The 22,067-nt window shown below is 39.9% G+C and overlaps 1 protein-coding gene across 1 annotated transcript in view; it reads left to right on the forward strand.

Annotated features, from left to right (window-relative positions):
* Window positions 1-22,067, forward strand: part of MICU2 (mitochondrial calcium uptake 2) — a 143,320-nt gene that overhangs the window by 73,414 nt on the left and 47,839 nt on the right. The window contains exons 5-6 of the mRNA XM_019447990.2: window positions 5,827-5,874; window positions 7,506-7,588. Of these exons, the coding sequence (XP_019303535.1) occupies window positions 5,827-5,874; window positions 7,506-7,588 (131 nt within the window). The remainder of the gene's footprint in view (window positions 1-5,826; window positions 5,875-7,505; window positions 7,589-22,067) is intronic.

The following is a 22,067-nucleotide window of genomic DNA, read 5'->3' on the forward strand; positions in this document are numbered from 1 at the left end:
TTGCCGCTCCCACCCTGCAGATGGAGTCAAACACCGTCTTCCTGATGTCGCCTGCTGGGTGTTTATCTACTTCCTCCTCCCTTCTGCGGCTGGAGAAGAAGTTACAGGAAACAGACCAAGAAAAAAATCTTGGAGAGGGTCTCAACAGCAGTTTTTTGTTTTTCTCTGAAATACACGAATTGAAGTGTGCATTTTCAACTTAAAGAAAAAACACTGATACGGGGCACCTGGGTGGCTCTGTCGGTTGAGCGTCCGACTTCGGCTCAGGTCACAATCTCACGGTTAGCGGGTTCGAGCCCCGCGTCCGGCTCTGTGCCGACAGCTCAGAGCCTGGAGCCTCCCTTGGATTCTGTGTCTCGCTCTCTCTCTCTCTGCCCTCCCCCGTCATGCTTTGTCTCACTGTTTCTCAAAAATAAATAAATGTAAAAAAAATTTTAAAAACACTAATACGAATATTATGATAGAGGAGAGATTCAACAGGTACACTTTTTTCACATATGCTTTGTTGATTTTTTTTCTTTTTTTTTTATTTTTTTTTTTTTTAATTTTTTTTTTTCAACGTTTTTTATTTATTTTTGGGACAGAGAGAGACAGAGCATGAACGGGGGAGGGTCAGAGAGAGTGAGACACAGAATCGGAAACAGGCTCCAGGCTCCGAGCCATCAGCCCAGAGCCTGACGCGGGGCTTGAACTCACGGACCGCGAGATCGTCGCGGGGCTCGAACTCACGGACCGCGAGATCGTGACCTGGCTGAAGTCGGACGCTTAACCGACTGCGCCACCCAGGCGCCCCGATTTTTTTTCTTTATTGATATTAATGAAGTCACTTGAAAAGAATGTAAAATTTAGCTACATTGAGAACAATTTTAAATATTCCATTTTACCACATAAAATACGTATCAAAAATTACACCATATGATAACTAGCAAAAAATAGTATACCTTTGAAATAAGAAAATAACATCCACCGTTCATTACTATAAAGAAAAATACGAGTTATCGTGCTTTTTTTTGCAAGTTCCATAAAGGTTTTATTACACCCAGAGAGGAGAGGTTCAGTCCTTGGCTGCCGCTTCCCTCATGTCTTCCTCTCGGCACAGACGTGTGTCCCCACCCTGTTCTTGGTGAACTTGAGGGCGCACTTGTCCTCGGAGACCTTGAGCAGCCCCATGGCACACTGCTCGATGGACAAAGCCGCACGCCTCTCACATCACGTCCTGCGCGAGCCTGGTGTGCTTGCTGAGGCGCCCGTGGCCGCGGCTGTGCCTCAACTTGCCCCCGTCCTTAGTCACCTTGTGGCCCTCGTTGAGGCCCAAGGCCAAAGGGCAGTGCACAGCCACGGCTGCTACTCCTCGGGGACTCCCGCAGCGTGCGGCTCGTATGCGCTCTTGTAAACTGAGCAGAATTCTGGGGGCGCCCGGGTGGCTCAGTTGGATAAGCGTCCGACTTCGGCTCGGGTCATGATCTCGCAGCTTGTGGGTTCAAGCCCCGCGTCGGGCTCTGTGCTGACAGCTCGGAGCCCGGAGCCTGCTTCGGATTCTGGGTCTCCCTCTGTCTCTCTCTCTCAAGGGTAAATAAACATTTAAATAAATAAGTAAGTATTGAATTTTTTTTATTTTAAACTGAGCAGAATTCTCAATATAATACAGTCCTTAAAGATGTACTGAATATAAATTAAATACATTGTAAGATATATAAACATGTTCTTATGATAGATGTATTAATCTCGCTTTGGGAACCAGTTCTCGTTCCAAATTTAAAACATTTTTAGAGAAGCATAGTCATTAACAGAATTTAATCCTCTCTTCTTGTGGCCCTTCCTTAAGGATTCATTCACAAATTTTTAAATACAATTATTTAAAATACTTTCCTATTTGACATGTACTTTTAAAACATTGCCATTTACTTCGCAATTAAGTGTAAGAGATATGTATTGTTTTTCCTGTATTCCGAAGTGTCAGTTTCCTTTACAAGTGTTTCCAGAGGGCAGATATTGAGAATGCTGTTGTAGAATTTTTTTTTTTAATTTTAATTGTAGAACTATATTGTTTATCATGCACTTGAGAGTGTAGGTGCTGTTTTATACTGTCTCAACTCTGTTTATTCAAGCTTTTTATTCAAGTCAGCATGTCAAAGAAAGACACCGGAATTTTCTTTCTCACAAAGTCCCCATTTAGAGGACGTGTACCTGTGTGGAAAGAAGAGAAGAGTGAGGCCTCCTCTTGGCACCGAGCCCACGTCAGTCTAGCATTTTGGCCATTTTGTCACATTACCATAGTCCTTTGAAAATTGGAGGCGAAAAAAAGCCAGCGTCCACTTTACTGAGGCTGCCAAGGGACGAAATACTTTGATCCTTCACCTCACACCAGAGCACTTCTCTCGGGTACGAGATTTCACAAAACACATTTCTTTCTCTCTCCATACAAACACTGAACGTTTTTAAGGAAAACTATCTGAAAACTCACGGTGGGCTTTTTTGTTAAAAAGAAGTACACTGGCTCCAAAATAAAAACAACCAGAAAGTTGGTAATGCACAAAAATACGAGTCATTAAAAATATTATTTTAATATTATCATTTAAATTTAAAATATATGCCTGAAGTTGCTTGTAGCTAAACCATTGAATTACCTGGATAGAAAGTCCTTAGCCGCCTTGCTCTGAACTTGGGCCCCAAGTCTGTGCGCCACCTGATTGGGAGCCGTCAGGATCACTGCCGTCAGCCTCTGCGGGAGTTCATTCCTGTGTCTAGGCTACCATGGGCCTTAGCTCCCATTGCTTCTTCCACATGGATGTTATTTCGGACCATCAGTAACTTTTTAATTTTCATATTTAGTTTTCATATTCAGCCTTATCTGTCATCCCACCCCACTTAATTAACTTTTCTTCCATCATTTGAAGACCATTTTTAGAATTACTTCCTCTGTGACATCTCTGATCACCTCTGACATCTCTGCAAATGATTTCACATACTTCCAAAGTCGGTAACTTTTACTATCACGGTCTCTTAGTAGTATATAGCATTTTTATAAACATTTTTATTCTGGCCTCCTTGATGGAAGTATACAGTACCATCTATTACGAATTCTTGCCAAAAATCCAACTTGAATCTCAGCACACTTCTAGATCCAAAGACTAGTGTGTAGAAAATACAGAAGTTAGAGGAACATTTGAAATGACACCAAGAAGATACAGTCAGCAAAATTCTAGACGATAAGAAACTTTATAGGACTGACGGCCAGGCATCTTTAACAACTAAGTTGAAAGAGAGGGGGGGAAAGACACAGGAGAATCTATAGATTTTTTAAAAGAGATTGACAGCACAGGGAACAAAAGAAAAATGTTAAACTTTTGTGAATCAAAGTACACAGAGAAGAGAGTGAAAAGACAACCCACAGAATGGGAGAAAATATTTGCAAATCATATATAGGGGTTAAAATCCAGTATATATAAAGAACTCCTGTAACTCAACGACAACAAAAAAACCAAACAACCCAATTGAAAGGGAAAGACTGGAATAGACATTTCTTTGAAGAAGATACATGATTGACTTCATGATTTCATTCCCACATGAAAAGATGCTCCACATCACCAACCATTAGGGAAACGCACATCAAAACCATAATGAGACAGCACATAATAAATACCATTATTATCAAGAAAAAAAATTAACAAGTGTTGACAAGGATGTGGAGAAATGATAACCTCTCTGCACTGTTGGTGGGAATGGAAAATGGTGCCACCACTTTTGAAAAAAGCATGGGTGTTCCTCAAATTAAACACAGAGAATGACCATATGATCCAACAATTCCCCTCTGGGTACGTACCCAAAAGAATTAAAAGCAGAGATTCAAACAGATATTTGTACACCAATGTTTGTAGCAGCATTAATCACAATAGCCAAAGAGTGGAAACAACCCAGATGTCCATCAACGGATGGATACACAAAATGTGGCCTATGCATGTAGTGGAGTATTATTCGACCTTAAACAGGAATGGAATTCTGACACGTGCTGCCATGTGGATGAACCTTGAAGACATGATGCTAAGTGAAGTGAGCCAGGCACAAAAGGACAAATATTGTATGATTCCATTTATATGAGGTCCCTAGAGTAGGCAAATTCATAGAGACAGCAAATAGGATAGAGATTATAGGGGCCGGAGGCAGAACGAATGGAGTTAGTGTTTCATGGGTATGGGGTTTCAGTGTGTGGTGCTGAAAAAAGTTTTGGTAATCATTGCAAAACAGTGTGAATGTACTTAATGCCACTACCCTGTACATTTAAAAATGGCTAAAATGGCAAATTCTGTTATGGGTGTTTTGCCACAACAACAACAACAAAAAAAGTGACCTGAGTCCTGTTGACCAAGTACAATGCAAGGACCTTTCTCGAATCCTGATTTGAGAACACTTGAAAAATTGTTTTTCTGATACAGGGACGTTTGTAAAAGTGGTATGAATCTGATGATATTGAGGGATTATTGGTAATTATTTGGAGGGAGGGAGCCGTGTTTTTAGAGATACAGCTTGGATTTTCTACTATGAAATAATATATGAGATTTGTTTCAAAATAATCCAGTGGGAAGTGGGAGAAAGGAATGGAAAGAGGTATAGATAAACCAAGATCTGTCATGAGTTGATAATTACCGAAGCTGATATATGTATAATACACTTATTCATTATACTCTCTCTACTTTTGTGCGTGATTGAAGTTTTCCATGATAAAGTTTTTTTTAATTGTGTATTTCGCTATTATATCAAATTTACGATCCGGAAGGAAAAGTTTTTTGGCTTATCAGGAGGCCATGATTTACAAGATACATTTTCTGTATTTATTGCTATTGTTTTCATTGCAGGCACATAAAACCAGACACTATCTATTTGAGCAAGAAAGGACAGACGTGGAGCTAGTGGCCAGACACAGAGCTAGCTTCAAGTTCAACTTAATCCAGGGCTCAGACATCACCAGTATCCATCTTTCATACCTGCCAATTAGGATTGGCTGCATTCTCAGGCCCTAAACACCGGCTGTCTGGCAGTTCCAGGCCCTCTTTCCATTGCCTCACATTCCTAAGTGAAACATTCTCACATCATCAAAGCCCAGGAGGGCTGGCGGAGGGAAAACAATGAAGTGAAGGTTCAGCATTCTCATCAGAAATGCCACTCTGAATGACCCAGCCTAGGTCAAGGCCCGTCGCAGGTCCCTGCAGCCAGACATGTGCAGCCTGCTCCTTAGCTTGGCTCAGCTTCTTGCCCATGTCTGTGCCGATTCTGGGAGAGGACAGTGATTGGCTGAGCCAGTCAGCATCCACCTTGAGGGGTGAGAATGGGTAGTCCTACGCCTGGCCTGCATGTTGAGAATGGAGAAGGGATGGTTTCCCGAAGGAAAATCAAGTTACTGCTGCAAAGACTTAATTTTCTTATTTTAAATAATATAGTTTGGCCTTTGGTATATCAAGATCTCCGTTACTCTACTGAATTTTCAGATTTGCTTCACTTGAGATGTTGTGAACGGTGAAATTTGAGTGAGAGTCGCATAAAGTGCCGTGCAAATCAAACCTGTAGTGGATGCCTATTGTTTGCTAGCCAACATCCATCCCTCCTCTTACTGGTAATAGTAACCTGATGAAAAAACACGGTCTCTTTTTTTAAGTATCAGTACTGTACTTAACTCTATTGTAGAAGTTTTCCACTGTATCAAAGAGGGGTAAATTAAAGTAAAAATGTGTGTGTGTTTAATTCAGTGAAGTTTCCATATAGTACCTATATGTGATTACTTGTAAACCATGTAAAGCTTATTTCCTGATGTTTTTATTTTCTCCCTTTCAGGACTGATATCCTATACCGAGTATCTTTTCTTGCTTACCATCCTCACTAGTAAGTATCCCACAGTTGGTCTCTGTGATCATGTGCAATTCTCTGTTCTTGCCAAACAGTGTTTTGGAAGTTTGGCATTTATGTCTTTTATCGTGAAAAATATCACTGCTATCTTAGTTTCTGTGTCAACGAAATGATACTGTTGGATTCGATTATCCCTTCTACCTCCCTTGTACTATGGCTCCCCATAACTTTGTCTCCTTAAAAGACTTGTTGAACAGAAGAATGAGACTTAACCTTCGCATATTTAAAACCCCTCGTTAGATACTCTTCAAACTTCCCGATCAGTACTCTTCAGACTGGTCATGAAAATCAAGGAATGAGCGAGAAACTTTCACAACTTGGAGCAGAGTAAGGAGACATAACAACTAAATGCAACATGATTTCTTTCCATTTTTTTTTAATGTTTATTTATTTTTGAGAGAGAGAAGAGGGGAGGGGCAGAGAGAGAGAGAGAGGAAGAAACAGAATCTGAAGCAGGCTCCAAGCTCCTAGCTATCAGCACAGAGCTGGACTCATGAGCTCAAACTCAGGAGCCGTGAGATCATGACCTGAGCCGAAGTCAGACGCTTAACCAACTGAGCCACCCAAGTGCCCCCAACGTGACTTCTTATATTGATCCTAAAATAGAAAAATAGCATTGATGGAAAAACATTAAATCCAAATAAAGTCTGTAGTTCGGTTGAAAATACTACTACCAGTGTTAATTTCTTAGTTTTGACAACGATACTGTGGTTATATAAGATGTTAAAAATAGAGGAAGCTGGGTGAAGAGTATGAGAACTCACTATGCTATCTTTACAACATTTCTTAGGGCTAAAATTATTTAAAAATAAAGTTTGGTTTTTTTCATATTTATTTATTTTTGAGAGAGAGAGAGCAAGCAGGGGAGGGGCAGAGAGAGAGGCAGACACAGAATCCGAAGCCGGTTCCAGGCCCTGAGCTGTCAGCACAGAGCCCGACGGGGGGCTCGAACCCACCAACAGTGAGATCATCACTTGAGCTGAAGTCAGAGACTTAGCCAGCTGAGCCACCCAGGCACCCCTCCAAATAAAAAGCTTTTTAAAAACCCTGCTCTGAGAGGGGCGCCGGTTGGTTAAGCGTCTGACTCTTGATATTGGCTCCGGTCGAGGTCTGGCAGTCATGAGATCGAGCCTCCTGTCGGGCTCCACACGGAGCATGGAGCCTGCTTGGGATTCTTTCTGTCACTCTGTCTCTGCCCCTCCCGTGCTCACTCGCTCTCGCCCTCTCGCTCTCAAAATAAATAAATAAACCTAAAAAACAAAAACCCTACTCCGAGGAAAGGAAATCAAGAGTAATAATCTGTACGAAAATAGCCGAGCTGTCATGAGAATAGAGGAAACTCCTGGTAGGGTTAAAGAAATAAATTAAGTTCTCAAATGGATTTTGCCTTGAGAAGCAGAGCATTTAGCGGCAGAACAACATGTCTTCGGAAATAGATCAGCCTCTGAAAATTGTTGTAAGAAGAGATCGTTTTTTCTCTGTTGAGGCACTTGCATAATAGTTTCTGGAAGCTTTTTTTTTTTCGAATTCGAAGACCTACGGATCAGCAAATATAATTTGCATTTCACCAACATTCAAATAACTGTTCGCTTTTCACTTAATTACAGAACCCCATACTGGGTTTCATGTTGCTTTTAAAATGCTGGATGCAGATGGTAATGAGATGGTTGAGAAAAAGGAATTTTTTAAGGTAAGTAGATTCTACTTATTTTTGGCTTATCATAAGACACTTGGGTGTTTGTGTGATTTCACATTTCCATAAAAATAGAAATTATATCCACTGCTTACATATGACATGTCAAGAAATCACTTGTACATTTGGAAGTGTTAAATTTTCCGTAGTGCAGCCTTGAGGGAAACTGTTGAGGAACAGAGTATAAGATGCCTGTGGGAGAAATGGACTTAAGCATCTACGTTTTTTAGGGTTTTGTTTTATGATAATGATAACGATAATATATATAATGTATATAACGATAATAGAAATGATAGAAAAATGAAAAAGCTACAATAGGTATAAATGGGTGCAGGTTTTCCAGGAATTTGCTAAGGCTAATATTTGAAAAGCTGGAAATACGTTTAAGTGAAAATATGTTTCCAAGACAACTCTAGGACATGTGACCAGTAAATTTTACTTCATTCCAAGAATGTTGATGGTAGTATTAAAAAAATACCTCACTGTGCATAAACTGTTGAGTATGTGACAGAGTTAAATGTTGTTATTTTTTTAAACTTTTTTAACGTTTATTTATTATTGAGAGAAGGAGAGAGACAGAGCATGAACATGGGAGGGGCAGAGAGAGGGGGAGACACAGAGTCAGAAGCAGGCTCCAGGCTCTGAGCTGTCAGCACGGAGCCCGACACGGGGCTCGAACCCACGAACCGTGAGATCGTGACCTGAGCCGAAGTCGGAAGCTTTACCTACTGAGCCACCCAGGCGCCCCGAATTAAATGTTTTTAATCTATTAGAGTGTTTTGTGGAGAAAAAGACACAACATAATAAATAGATAACACAGTGCTTTGTACATACTGACTTCTTTGAACTATGATTGGTAATGCATACATACATAAATGACTATGACTTTTTTTAAAAAAAGGCTTTAAGACCTGAAGCAAATGGACTCTTTTACATGTAGGAATGTAAAAGAAACACACATTTTGGAAAACAAAATTGGCAGTTTCTTAACTATACTTGGCAATTCTACTCCCATGTATTTAGTCAAAGGAAGAAAACATGTTCACCCGAAGACCTGTATATGAACGTTCATAACAGCTTTATTCATAATAGCCCCAAACTGGAAACAGAACCTAAGTGTTCGTCAAGTGACTAGATAAACAAATTGTATTCCTACAATAAAATAGTACTCAGCGATATGAAGGAAAAGTTACTGATAAATACAACAACATGGATGAATCAAGGTGAAACAGACAGTGTACAGAGCGGGTGATTCCTTGGATACGAAACTAGAAAAGGAGCGTGTCTACACTAACAGAAAGCGGATCATTGGCAGCCTGGGGCTGAGAGGGAGTGAGCAGTTGACTGCAGTTCCCATGAGGGAGCCTCCTGAAGTGCTAGAAACACTTTAGATCTTGGTGAGGATGGCAGTGACATGGGCATATAAACGTGTCAAAACCCATCGAGCTGTGTGTGTTTTGTTATCACACAAACTGTATGTCAGTAACCCCCTTGACAGGGTTCCATACCACAAGCTTTGCAAATTTAGTTACTGAGATAGTTGGTTCTATGTATAAGAAACTGTGTCAAAGACTAGAAGCAAAGGACATGGCAAAAGTTCTAATCAGAGAATAAATATAAAACAAAAAATAAGCTCATGAGTATTTAACATATGTGGAAATCTGGAAGAGGATGTAAAGAGTGCATGAATGTTAGCATATGGGGGAGACTAAGGTAAGTGACATGAACATCTGTGTGAGTAAACAGATGAAATTGTCAGTGTTCGAAAGTGGAGCACAGTCCATCTTACCCCGTGTGGCCGCCATCGGTAGTTGTTCCACTGCCTTAAAAAGTCTGTCCAAGTGGGGAATCATTTTTAAAGATAAAGATACTTACGTAACAGACTTTTTAATTAACTTAAGTAAATACACATCCTTTTTTTTTTTTTTAACATTTTTATTTATTTCTTTTGTAACCATTTCGGAACCAAGGCCTTTTCTTTAGAGTGGAGCCACTGATTGGATTCTTGCTACACAGTCTCATCATTTATCATCTGCAGTTTCCACTTTGTTTTCTTTAAAGGGCAGAAAAAATGTAAAGACAGGTAGGAAGCACTCAATGTAGAATCCTTCAAGATTTGGCGATTTTCCCCACTCTTTACAGACATACCCCAGCTAATCAGAAGCAGCTTTTTTTTAGTAGTGTCGCTTTATAACACAACTCTGAAGTATTCCTCTCACTTTTTTATCGCAGCAACCCTTTTCAGACTCCTTTTTCATGGATACAGGCATTTGCATTGTTGCAAGTGACTTCACGCACACCCCTTTGTGTATGTAGTCAAGGCCCACGAACGCAATGAAACAGCTAGCCGCCAGGACACGAATCGATGCAGGCCATTCCCTCGCGGCTTCCTCGACATGGCGTTTTCTGGGGGGCCTGGCAGCTCCCCGTGACAGTGGCCCACTCATTTCAGGGTGTTGCCAAACATAAGGCACTAAATGTTACGCTTTTATATTTGGAGTTTATATCACTTTCAAAAACAAAAAGAAAACTCACATAAACTGTCTTCTGTGCTTGGTGCATCCATTTCAGGCTCTTCTGGTTTCTTTCACCAAATTCAGTTGTCTTTGAAGCTACGTTCTCACCTAAGGCAAAAAAAGGAGACCAATGTCCTAGTGTCCCCAAGTAGTTAACTTCTACCTTCAGCTTTCTGGTGTTTCCAGAAAACCACATTACTTCACAGTAATATTGAATTAAATCATTACAGTAACAAGTGCAATGAGCATAATTGGTTTGGAAACACACAAAAATTAGAGCGGATATTGAGGTCAACCGCTGAGAGCAGGAATATGCAAGCAAGCTTGAGACTGGCCAGGAGCTCACTGGGCATATCTGTCCCGGAGATCTGCAGGGGCAGTAGGGAGCCTTGATTAACCTGCATTGGTCAAGTTTTTGGTTTTTTGTTTGTTTGGGGTTTTTTTTTGCTACATTTTATTTGAGGAAACAGAACCCAGTATACAACTATAGGAATTAAATTCTGGAATATCTAGAAAGGAATGGACTCAGCATAACTACCCTCAATACCCTCAATATTTCAGACCAGTATGTTGGTATATAGTTCTTGAAGGTGTGCTAAAACACACAGAAAATACACCCTCACACTAAAACAGATACCTTTGGATTGTTGTGTGGTTAGGTGTACTTTACAAAACACACAGAAAAGTTTCAAAACTTTCAGGAACAACTGAAATAATGGGAGGTAAGAGGCTTCTTTATGAGGACCTGTCTTAAAAATAGGTGTGTGTCACGGAAAGACAAAATGTATGATCTTCTATGTAGAATCCAACAAAAAATCAAACTCCTAGAAAGAGATCAGATTTGTGGTTACCAGAGGCGAGGTTGGGAGTTGAAGGAAGGTGGTCAAAAGGTACAAACTTGGAGCTAGAAGATGAGTAAGTGCTGGGGGTGTAACGTGCATCACGACAAGCATAGTGTTTACATAGGAAAGTGGTTGAGAGAGTGAATCCTAGGAGCTACCGTAACAAGGAGAAAAGATTTTTCTTTTGCCTTTGTTTTTTTTTTGCATGTGTATGAGATGATGGATGTTACCTTACTGCAGTAATCATTTCAGAACTTCTCTAAGTCAAATCATTGTACACAGTGAGGTATGTCGATTATATCTCAGTACAACTGGAAAAAGATAAGACTCATGGAGGTCTCCTTCTCTCTCTGCCCCTCCCCTGCTGGTGCTCGGTCTCTCTCTCTCTCTCTCTCTCTCTCTCTCTCTCTCTCAAAAATAAATAATAAAAAAAAACTTTTTTTAATTAAAAAAGGTATCGCTAGTTTCCTATCACTGGTATCAGTGAGATCTTTATGTCGGTTCTAGTCATCTAGTTTTTCTTCCAATCTCCAGTGTACTGGGAAGACAGGCAACAAAGCTTGTTAAAATTAGGTAGAAAATATAGACTCTATTACTTGTGCTCTCCAGTAAAGTAGCCAGTAGCCATATGTAGCTTTTGGGCCCTTGAAATTTGGCTTGTGGCCAAAAAAAACTTAAGTTTTTAAATTTTAATTAATGTAAAATTTACATTTAAACCCTGATATTCCCTTTAGGTATTCAGAAATGTTTACATATGTTTGAAGCTACCTGGGTATAGGGGACCCCTTTTACATTGTAAATCTTATGAAATCTGAACGCAGATCAAGTATTTCCAATGAAATGTAAATCTGAATTGATTGTTCTGTAAATGTAAAATACACAGTGGATTTTGAAGAAAAGAGAAAGGAATGTAAAACATCTGAATTTTTACAGTAAATACATGATGAAGTATGATGGGATATTAATTCATTTTCATGTGTCTTTTTTTGTTGCTTTTATTTTTTTGAATGTGGCTGCTCAAAAATTTTAAATTACTTATATAACTCCTTTATGTTTCGATTGGACAGCACTGCTTTAGAATATACAAGACTATAAATTCTGAGAAAGTCTCGTATATATTTTATCATATGCCCTTAAAACAATGGTTTCAAATGCTGAAAAGGATTTTTCTTACGCGTGGGTTTGCATCTTACATAAGAAAGCTGGAGGATTCCAGAGGATTGAAATTGCCTAAGTATACTTCCAGATAAGTGAAGTTTCACTTACTGTTCAGAAAAACAGGTAGTAATCTTCCAGAATTCAACTTCTTAAAGTGGCAGAAGTTAAAAGTAACAGAAAGTTATGGAGAAAACTATACTATGTAACTGCTTAAAGAATATTGGGAATGTTTCACATATTCAAAACATGTGGTTTGAAAAAGATAGAAATTGTTTCATTCTGACATCATTGTAAGCAAGTGTTAGCAAATTTGCTTGTTACCCACGAATCAGTATGGATAAAGTTGATCATTATAGAGCAACTGGATTATGAAGGCAGCATGGAATTCTACAGAGAAGTTCAGGGTAGTTTAAATGGACAAAATGGGGGGGGGGGGGGGAAATAAGTAAAATAAAATAAATAAAATAAAATAAAATAAAATAAAATAAAATAAAATAAAATAAAAAAATAAAATAAATAAAAATAAAATATAAAATATGGATTTCTAGGTATCATGGCTCCTACTCAGTACCTCAGATGAAAAATTACAAAGCAAGCAGGAAAGGAAATACTAGATAGTCACCGTAAATTTATCTTTAAATTCAATTTCATTCAGCATAGGAAAACAGAAATAACCATATTGCTCTATTTAGCACCAACAGTCATTAAATGACCGTCATTACCGGTCCCTTGGGGAAAGAAACTTTATAAAATACAGACCGCTGTAAAAGCATTGTTGCTGTCCCTGTGTGGCCGACATGTAAAGAGACACCTCAGAGGCAGAGTCCCCAATGTGAACTGTACTTCACCACCGGGAGAAACCAGTGGACAGCTGTCAGAGATAATTGTGCTTCAGTTTTCAAAAATTATCTCTGTCCACAGTGTGAAAGCTGAACTAGAAGAGAAGAGATTGGAGATAGGTGGCTTGTTACACTATTACAGTAGTCCAGTTTACAACTGCGAACGCAAAGTGGGAAATACGGTCAAGACGTGCTGTGGAGTAGGCTCTGAGGAACCTGGTTTCCAGCTGGATTGAAGAGACGAGGGGAGAGGAGACATAAGTGGTCACTCCTTTTTCCAGCCAGCCTAACTAGGAATTATGGTGGCACTGACTGATCTAAGAGGACAGAAGACTAGCTCTTATTGAGGATTGGTTATGTTCAACATATATGTTGCATTGTTGCATCTTTGCAGCAACCTACAAGGTAAGTAGTAGTATCCCCATTTTAAATATAAAATCGATATACAGTCAATATAGCAGCCATGATTTGATTCCAAGTCAGTCCATCCAGTTCTACAGCCCTGCTCTTTCCTTAATGTTAGCCGGCCTCATTTGAAGGAGAATGCAGAGGAGGACCGGGTTGAAAAAGATCTTAACTCTGAGCTTGGAAATGTTGACCTTTATAAACTATTGGGACATCTCTGTAGAGGTAGATATGAGTAGCAAGCAACTGTCTGGAGATAAGAATGTAGCCGGGATTAGGAAGCATCCTGATACAGGTGATAATTAAGTCATGAGAGTATGTGACCTAAAGGGGAGAATGTAGAGTGAAGAAGGATAAGATCAGAGTTTTGCAAAACAGTTGCATTTAAGAGGTTAAGCTGAAACTGAGAAGCCGAGAATGAAATTGAGAAGGAGCAGAGTACAAGAGAAGTAAGAAAAAGCCCAGAAAGTGCAGGATAATGGAATCTAGGGAAGAAAAGAGCAACGATGAAGTAACGTTTAACATCAAACTTTTTAAAAGTGGTCAAGTTGGATAGCGACAGAGTAGAGGACTCCTTAAATTTTGTAGGTCTTTGGGAGCCATTACAGAAGCAGTTTGAAAATAGTGGTGGGGACCAATGCCATAGAGCAAAAGACTAAAGAGGAATGGATAGGAAATGCAAAATCGATTGGGGGAGTTAAGATGGCACAGTAGTGGGGGGACCCTGGGCTTCCTTCAGACACAGCTAAATCAACATCAAATCATTTTGAGCACCTAGGAAATCAGTGTGAGAATTAAGAGAACAATCTGCATAATTTGAGGGAGAGAACCTGGCAGGCTTATTTTAACAAAGAAATCAAAGCACACCTAGTTAAAAGTCCAAACACTACCCACTGCAAGCAAGGAGGAGCTCTGCAGAGGACTGACCTTGGGGAAAGAGCAGCCAAATCACAGTAGCAAAGTGTAGACCACATACACCGTAAATACTTTCTGAAGCACCAGGCCCTGGACAGTGTATGACCCCTTCTTAAGATAGCAAGACTCTCAGGACCAGGAAGCATAACAAGCTTTCATAACACACAAAGACAGAAACCTAGAGAAAATGACAAGGTGGAGGAACCCCCCACCCCACAAAGAAAGATCAAGAAGAAACCACAGCCAGGGGTTTGCTCAAAACAGATATGAGCAATATATCTGAACAAGAATTCAGAACAATAGGCTTGAGAAAAGCCTAGAAGACACCAGAGAAACCCTTGCTGCAGAGATAAAAGACCTAAAAACTAGTCAGGCCAAAATAAAAAATGCTATAACTGAGTTGCAAAACCAACAGGATGGAATCACAATGAAGGTGGAAAAAGCAAAGGAACAACTGGGTGACATAGAAGATAAAAGTATGGAAAATGATGAAGCTGAAAAGAAGAGGGGAAGAAAAGTATTAGATCGTGAATATATACTTAGGGAACTCAGCAGTTCCACGAAGTGCAATAATATTCATATCTTAGCAGGCCCAGAAGAAGAGCAGGGAGAAAGGGGGAGAGGGTTTATTTGAACAAATTATAACTGAGAACTTCCCTAATCTGGGGAAGGAAGAGGCATTCAAATCCAAGAGGCACAGAGAACTCCCCTGAAAATCAACAAAACAGGTCAATACCAAGACCTATCATAGTGAAACTTGCAAAATACAAAGATAGAGAAAGGCACAAAGATCCTTAATCTACAAGGGTAGACACATTAGGTTTAGCAGACACATAGAAACGTGGCAGGCCAGAAGGGGGTGGAATGATGTATGCAGCGTGCTACAGGGAAAAATATGCAGCCAAGAATACTGAATCTAACAAGGCTGTCATTCAGGATAGAAGGAGAGGTAAAGAGTTTCCAGGATAAACAAAAACTAAAAGAGTTTGTGAACACTAAACCAGCTCTATAAGAATTATTAAAGGGGACCCTTTGAGCAGGAAAGAGAGACCAAAAGCAACCAAGACCAGAAAGGAACAGAGATGATCTACAGGAACACAACTTTACGGGTAATACAATGGCACTAACTTGATATCTATCAGTAATTACTCTGAATATAAATTGACTAAATACTCCAATCAAAAGACGTAGGGTATCGGAATGGATTTAAGAAACAAGACCCATCAATATGCTGCTTCCAATAGATTCATTTTAGACCCAAAGACACCTTCAGATTGAAAGTGAGGGGATGGAGAACCATTTTTCATGCTAATAGGCATCAGAAGAAAGCTGGAATAGCCATACTTCTATCAGACAAACTAGATTTTAAACCAAAGACTGTAATAAGAGATGAAGGGCATTGTATCCTAATAAAGAGATCTACTCAACAGGAATATCTAACAGTTGTAAATATGTATGCCCCAAACTTGGAAGCAGCCGAATATATGAATCAATTAATAACAAACTTAAGCTCACTGATAATCATATAGTAATAGTAGGGGACTTACAACACCCCACTTATAGCAATGGACAGATCATCTAAGCAGATCATCAAGGAAACAATGGCTTTGAACGACACACTGGACCCCATGGACTTAACAGATACTTTCAGAGCATTTTGTCCTAAAGCAGCAGAATACATATTCTTTTCAACTGCACATGGAACATTCTCCAGACTAGATCACATACTGGGTCACGAATCAGGCCTTAACAAATACAAAAAGATAGGGATCATACCATGCATATTTTCAGACCACAATGCTATGGAACTTGAAGTCAGCCACAAGAAAAAATTTGGAAAGACCACAAATACTTGGAGGTTAGAGAACATCCTACAAAAGAATGAATAGGTTAACCAGGAAATTAAAGAAGAAATAAAAAATACATGGAAGCAAATGGAAATGCAAACACAACATTCCAAAATCTTTGGGATGCAGCAAAGACAGTCATAAGAAGGAAGTATGTAGGCCATAGCTCAAGACACAAGAAAAGTCTCTCACAACCTAACATTCCATCTAAAGGAGCTGGAAAAAGAACACCAAATAAGCCTAAAACCAGCAGAATAATAAAGATTAGAGCTAAAATAAATGATGAGCAATTCTATGCCAACAAATTGGGCAATCTGGAAGAAATGGATACATTCCTAGAAACATAAACTACCAAAACTGAAACAAGAAGAAGTAGAAAATTTGAACAGACTCGTAATGGTCAGCAAAGAAATTGAATCAATAATCAAAAATCTCCCAACAAACAAGAGTCCAGTGCTGGATTGCTTCCCAGAGGAATTTTACCAAATATTTAAAGAAGAAATCCTACCTATACTTCTGAAACTGTTCCAAAAAATAGAAAAGGAAGGAAAACGTCCAAACTCATTCTGTGAGGCCAGTATTACCTTAATTCCAAAACCAGACCAAGACCCCACTAAAAAGAAAGACTACAGACCAATATCCCTGATGAACATGGATGCACAACTCTTCAACAATATACTAGAAAATCAAATCCAACAGTATATTAAAAGAATAATTCACCACAATCAAGTGGGATTTACTTTTGGGGTGCAGGGCTGGGGGTTCAAGATCTGCAAATCAATCGACGTGATATGCCATATTAATAAAAGAAAGGATAAGAACCATGTGATGTTTTCAATAGACACAGAAAAAACATTTGACAAAATACAGCATCTTTTCTTGATAAAAACCCTCAAGGAAGCAGGGATAGAAGGAAAATACCTCAAGATCATAAAGGCCATATATGAAAGGCCCACAGCTAATATCATCCTCAATGGGGAAAAACTAAGAGCTTTCCCCCTGAGATCAGGAACATGACAGGGATGTCCACTCTCACCACTGTTATTCACCATTGTATTGGAAGTCTTAGCCTCAGCAATCAGACCACACAAAGGAATAAAAAGCATCCAAGTCAGCAAGGAAGAAGTCAAACTTTCAGGCTTTGCAGATGGCATGATACTTTATGTGGAAAACCCAAAATATCCACCAAAGAAATTGCTAGAACTGATACGTGAATTCAGCAAAGTCACAGGATACAAAATGAACGTACAGAAACCTGTGGCATTTCAATACACCAATAATGAAGCAACAGAAAGAGAAATCAAGGAATCAATCCCGTTTACAGTTGCACCAAAAACCTTTAAGATGTCTAGGAATAAACCTAACCAAAGAGGTGAAAGGTCTGTACCCTGAAAACAGTAAAACACTGATGAAAGAAATTGAAGAAGACACAAACAAGTGGAAAAACATCCCATGCTCATGGATCAGAAGAAAAAATGTTAAACTGTCTATACTACCCAAGGCAATCTACACATTTAGTGCAATCCCTATCAAAATAACACAGCATTTTTCACAGAACTAGAACGAACAGTTCTGAAATTTGTGTGGAACCAGAAAAGACCCCGAATAGCCAAAGTAATGTCGAAAAAGAAAAGCAAAGCAGGAGGCATCAGAATTCCAGACCTCAAGCTGTATTATAAAGCTGTGATCATCAAGACAGTACGGTACTTGCACAAAAACAGACAGAGATCAGTGGAACAGGATAAAAAACCCAGAAGTGGACCCGCAACTGTATGCAGTGAATCTTTGACAAAGAAGGAAAGAATATCCAATGCAGAAAAGACAGTTTCCAACGAATAGTGTGGGGAAAACTGAACAGCGACATGCAGAAGGAACCTGGACCACTTTCTTACACCAGATACAAAAATAAACTCAAAATGGATGAAAGACCTAAATGTGAGACAGGAAACCATCAAAATCCTAGAGGAGAACACAGGCAGCAACCTCTTTACCTCAGCTGTAGCAACTTCTTACTAAACATGTTGCTGGAAGCAAGGGAAACAAAAGCAAAAATGAACTGTTAGGACTTCTTCAAGATAAAAAGCTTCTGCACAGAGAAGGAAACAATCAACAAAGCAAAGGCAACCTGTGTCATGGGAGAAGATATTTGCAAATGACATACCAGATAAAGGGCTAGTATCCACAATCTGTAAAGAACTTACCACACTCAACACCCAAAAAATAAATAATCCAGCTAAGAAGGAAATAGGCAGAAGACATGAATAGACATTTCTCCAAAGGAGACACACAAATGGCTAGCAGACACATGAAAAAATGCTCCACATCACTCATCATCAGGAAAATACAAATCAGAACCACAATGAGATAGCACCTCACACCTGTCAAAATGGCTAAAATGAACAACTCAGGAAACCACACATGTTGGTGAGGATGCAGAGAAAGGGGAACCTTCTTACACCATTGGTGAGAATGCAAACTGGTACAGCCACTCTGGAAAACAGTATGGAAATTCCTCAAAAGTTAAAAATAACTACCCTACAGCACAGCAGTTGCACTACAATACAGGAATTGTATTTACACAAACTATACGATAATACTGATTCGAAGGGGCAAATGTACCCTATTGTTTATAGCAGCACTTTCAACAATAGCCAAATTATGGAAACAGCCTGTGTCCATCAACTGATGAATGGAAAAAGAAAACTTGATGTGCATGTGTATATATGTATATGTGTGTATACATGTGAGTAATGTATGTATACACACATATAGATACATGCACATACATCAGAATATTACTCAGCCATCAAAAAGAAGGAAATGTTGCCATTTGCAATGACGTTGATGCAGCTAGAGTGTATTATACTCTAAGCTAAATAAGTCAGTCAGAGAAAGACAAATACCGTATGATTTCAGCCATATGTGGAATTTAAGAAACTAAACAGATGAATATAGGGGAGGGAAGGAAAAATAAATAAGATAAAAACAGAGAGGTAGGCAAGCTGTAAGAGACTCTTAAATAGAGAACGGAGGGTTGCTGGAGGAGAGGTAGGTGGGGGGATGGGCATTAAGGAGGGTACTGGTTAGGATGAGCACTGGGTGCTACATGGACGTGATGAATCAGTAAATTCTACTCCTGCAGCCAACACTACATTATATGTTAACCAACTTGAATTTAAATAAAACCTGGGAAAAAATAATAACTTGTTGAATAAAGATATAGCCACAAAAAAAAATAAAATAAAATAAACCCTTTATCACTCTTCCTGTCACTAGAATAAATATACAGCCCAGTTTGTTCAAATGTAGACAGTCCAGTGGTTACTCGTACTAACTGCCAGTATTTGTAGTGCCCTCCTTCACTCTTGCAAGTACCTGGTTTAAATAATAAATTACACGGTTAATATTTTTAAAAAAAAAGGAAATACAAAATCGATGTCCGTAGATAAAAATTATTCTTCTGAGATGCTTGGCATTTAAAGAAGGAAATTAATCTGACACTAGTTGAAGGTAGGAAACCTATCTGTCTGCACAAGTGACACCTAAAATAGTGTCATACGGGGTACCATTACGCTCCGCCTACCTCAGTCTACCTCAGGTGCAAGAAGAGGGCATGTTTAAGATTATTACTCAGGTAGAGGCGAATAGTTATGAAAAGGCTGTTCTATATGAAGGCAAAATTCCGTTAATTAAACTGTCAGCACATTCACAAACCATAAATCCCTCAGACTTGGATGAACTTTCTGCTTTTGTTTTGGGCAGTGGCAAAGCATGGGGAGCCAGACCTCAGAGGTACTGCCTCCACCATACGTACATCCCTAGATTTGTGATGTCGGAACTAATTTTACACAGTGGGCACAATAGAGCCCCTGGTAATATCGCTGTCATACTTACAAAGACCGAAGTTCTGATTCGTTACAGTAATGTTTGATGAAACCCAAGTCTGAATGACAAAGCCTGCGGATAAAGAAGACACTGAACATGAAACTGAAAAAAGACAATAGAAGGCACGTTGGTTTTTTTCTTTGTCGTCTTCAGGTCTCTTCTCGCAGTGAAACATAGTTTCCTACTCCAAGAGACTAGGCAAGTCTCTTTTACTGCATATACAGCCTTCACTGCTAAGATTGCTGAGCATACCTACTTCAAAAGTTTTGGGGGGCACCTGGGTGGCTCAGTCTGTTAAGCATCCAACTCTTGATTTCGGCTCCGGTCATGATCTCGCAGTTCGTGAGTCCGAGCCCTGCATCGGGCTCCGCGCTGACGGTACAGAGCCTGCTCGGGATTCTCTCGTGAGCTCTCCCTCCGCCCCTCCCCGACTTGTGCACACTCGTGCTCTCTCTCTCTCTCTCTCTCTCTCTCTCAAAGTAAATAAACAAACATTTAAAAAATAATAAAATTGGGACGCCTGGGTGACTCAGTCAGTTAAGCGTCCAACTTTGGCTCACATCATGATCTCATGGTTCATGGGTTCAAGCCCTGCGTTGGGCTCTGTGCTGACAGCTCAGAGCCTAGAGTCTGCTTCAGATTCTGTGTCCTCCTCTCTCTCTCTGCCCCTTCCCAGCTCTCTCTCAAAACTAAATAAACATTAAAAAAAAATTTTTAAATAAGAAAAGTTTTTGGTTACTTTTTCTTAACATAATTTAACATGCTGAATTTATGCAACACTTTCTAAATACTACAATTTTTGCCTTAAATATTTGGAAAATTCTTAGATGATCAACTTATGAATTAAGAAAAGAGCATGTTACAATATGTCACTGATTTTTTTTTAAGTGTAAGGTTATAAAGGTCAAACTTCTAAGCCTATACAAGGTTCTTTATGCTTATCATAGAAATAAAGCAGTAAACTTGATAACTCATGGAGCATAATATAGTCATTTAAAATAACTGCATAAAGGGGCGCCTGGTTCAGTTGGTTGAGCATCTGACTTCAGCTCAGGTCATGACCTTGTAGTTTGTGAGTTCAAGCCCCACATTGGGCTCTGTGCTGACAGCTCAAGCCTGGAGCCTGCTTCGGATTCTGTGTCTCCCTTTCCCTCTGCCCCTCCTCTGCTCACACTCTGTCTTTCTCTCTCTGTCTCTCTCTCAAAAATAAATAAACATTTCAGGTGCCTTGGTGGCTTAGTCGGTTAAGCCTCAGACTTTTGCTCAGGTCATCGCCTCGCAGTTCATGGGTTTGAGCCCTGCATTGGGCTCTGTGCTGACAGCTCGGAGCCTGAAGCCTGCTTTGGGTTCTGTGTCTCCTCCTCTGTCTGGCCCTCCCCTGCTCATGCTCTATCTCTCTGTCTCTCAAAAATAAATAAACATTACAAAAAAAAATTTTGATAAATAAATTAAATACCTGCATAAAGAAAATTGGGGGTATAGGAAAACCCAAACTTACTTCCTCCCGTGGACACCCCAAGTCTGTGGCTGCATATGGATCACTTCCCTCTGAAAAAGACCTGAAACGAGCTGAACAGCTTCCCCACACTGAAAGATAACAAGGCCGCATGAAAACGGATAGGAGAGGAAGAGTGTGTCCCTGAGGGGGTTCGAGCCCCACATCAGGCACCCCAACGCTTGGAAGCTACACTGAAGAGGTGAGCTCCCAAAACATTGAAAACCAAGGGGACTTGCATTCAAGAGATCCACAGGGCTGTAGAAAACCGAGACTCTACTCTTAAAGAACTCGTGCACAGACTCACTCACCCCAGGATTCAGCACAAAAGCAGTAGGTTGCAAAGTGCCGAGGCCATCGATGGAGGAAACTCCCTGGCCAGTCTTCAAAGCACCTGCTGGAGGAGCAGATGGAGGTGGAGGGGTCACAAGCACGAGACTTCTGTGTCATTTTAACTCGCTTCTGCTGTTTGCCCCACTCGTGCACTCTCCTGTGGCCCACCCCTTCTAAACGTGGCAGTGGGCTTGTCCTGTTACGCCAAGTTGACAGGTGTGTGCAGTCCACATAAGGGATG

The sequence above is a fragment of the Panthera pardus genome, unplaced genomic scaffold (genome assembly GCF_024362965.1).
Source record: "Panthera pardus isolate Hobbes unplaced genomic scaffold, ASM2436296v1 HiC_scaffold_1, whole genome shotgun sequence".
NCBI lineage: Eukaryota > Metazoa > Chordata > Mammalia > Carnivora > Felidae > Panthera > Panthera pardus.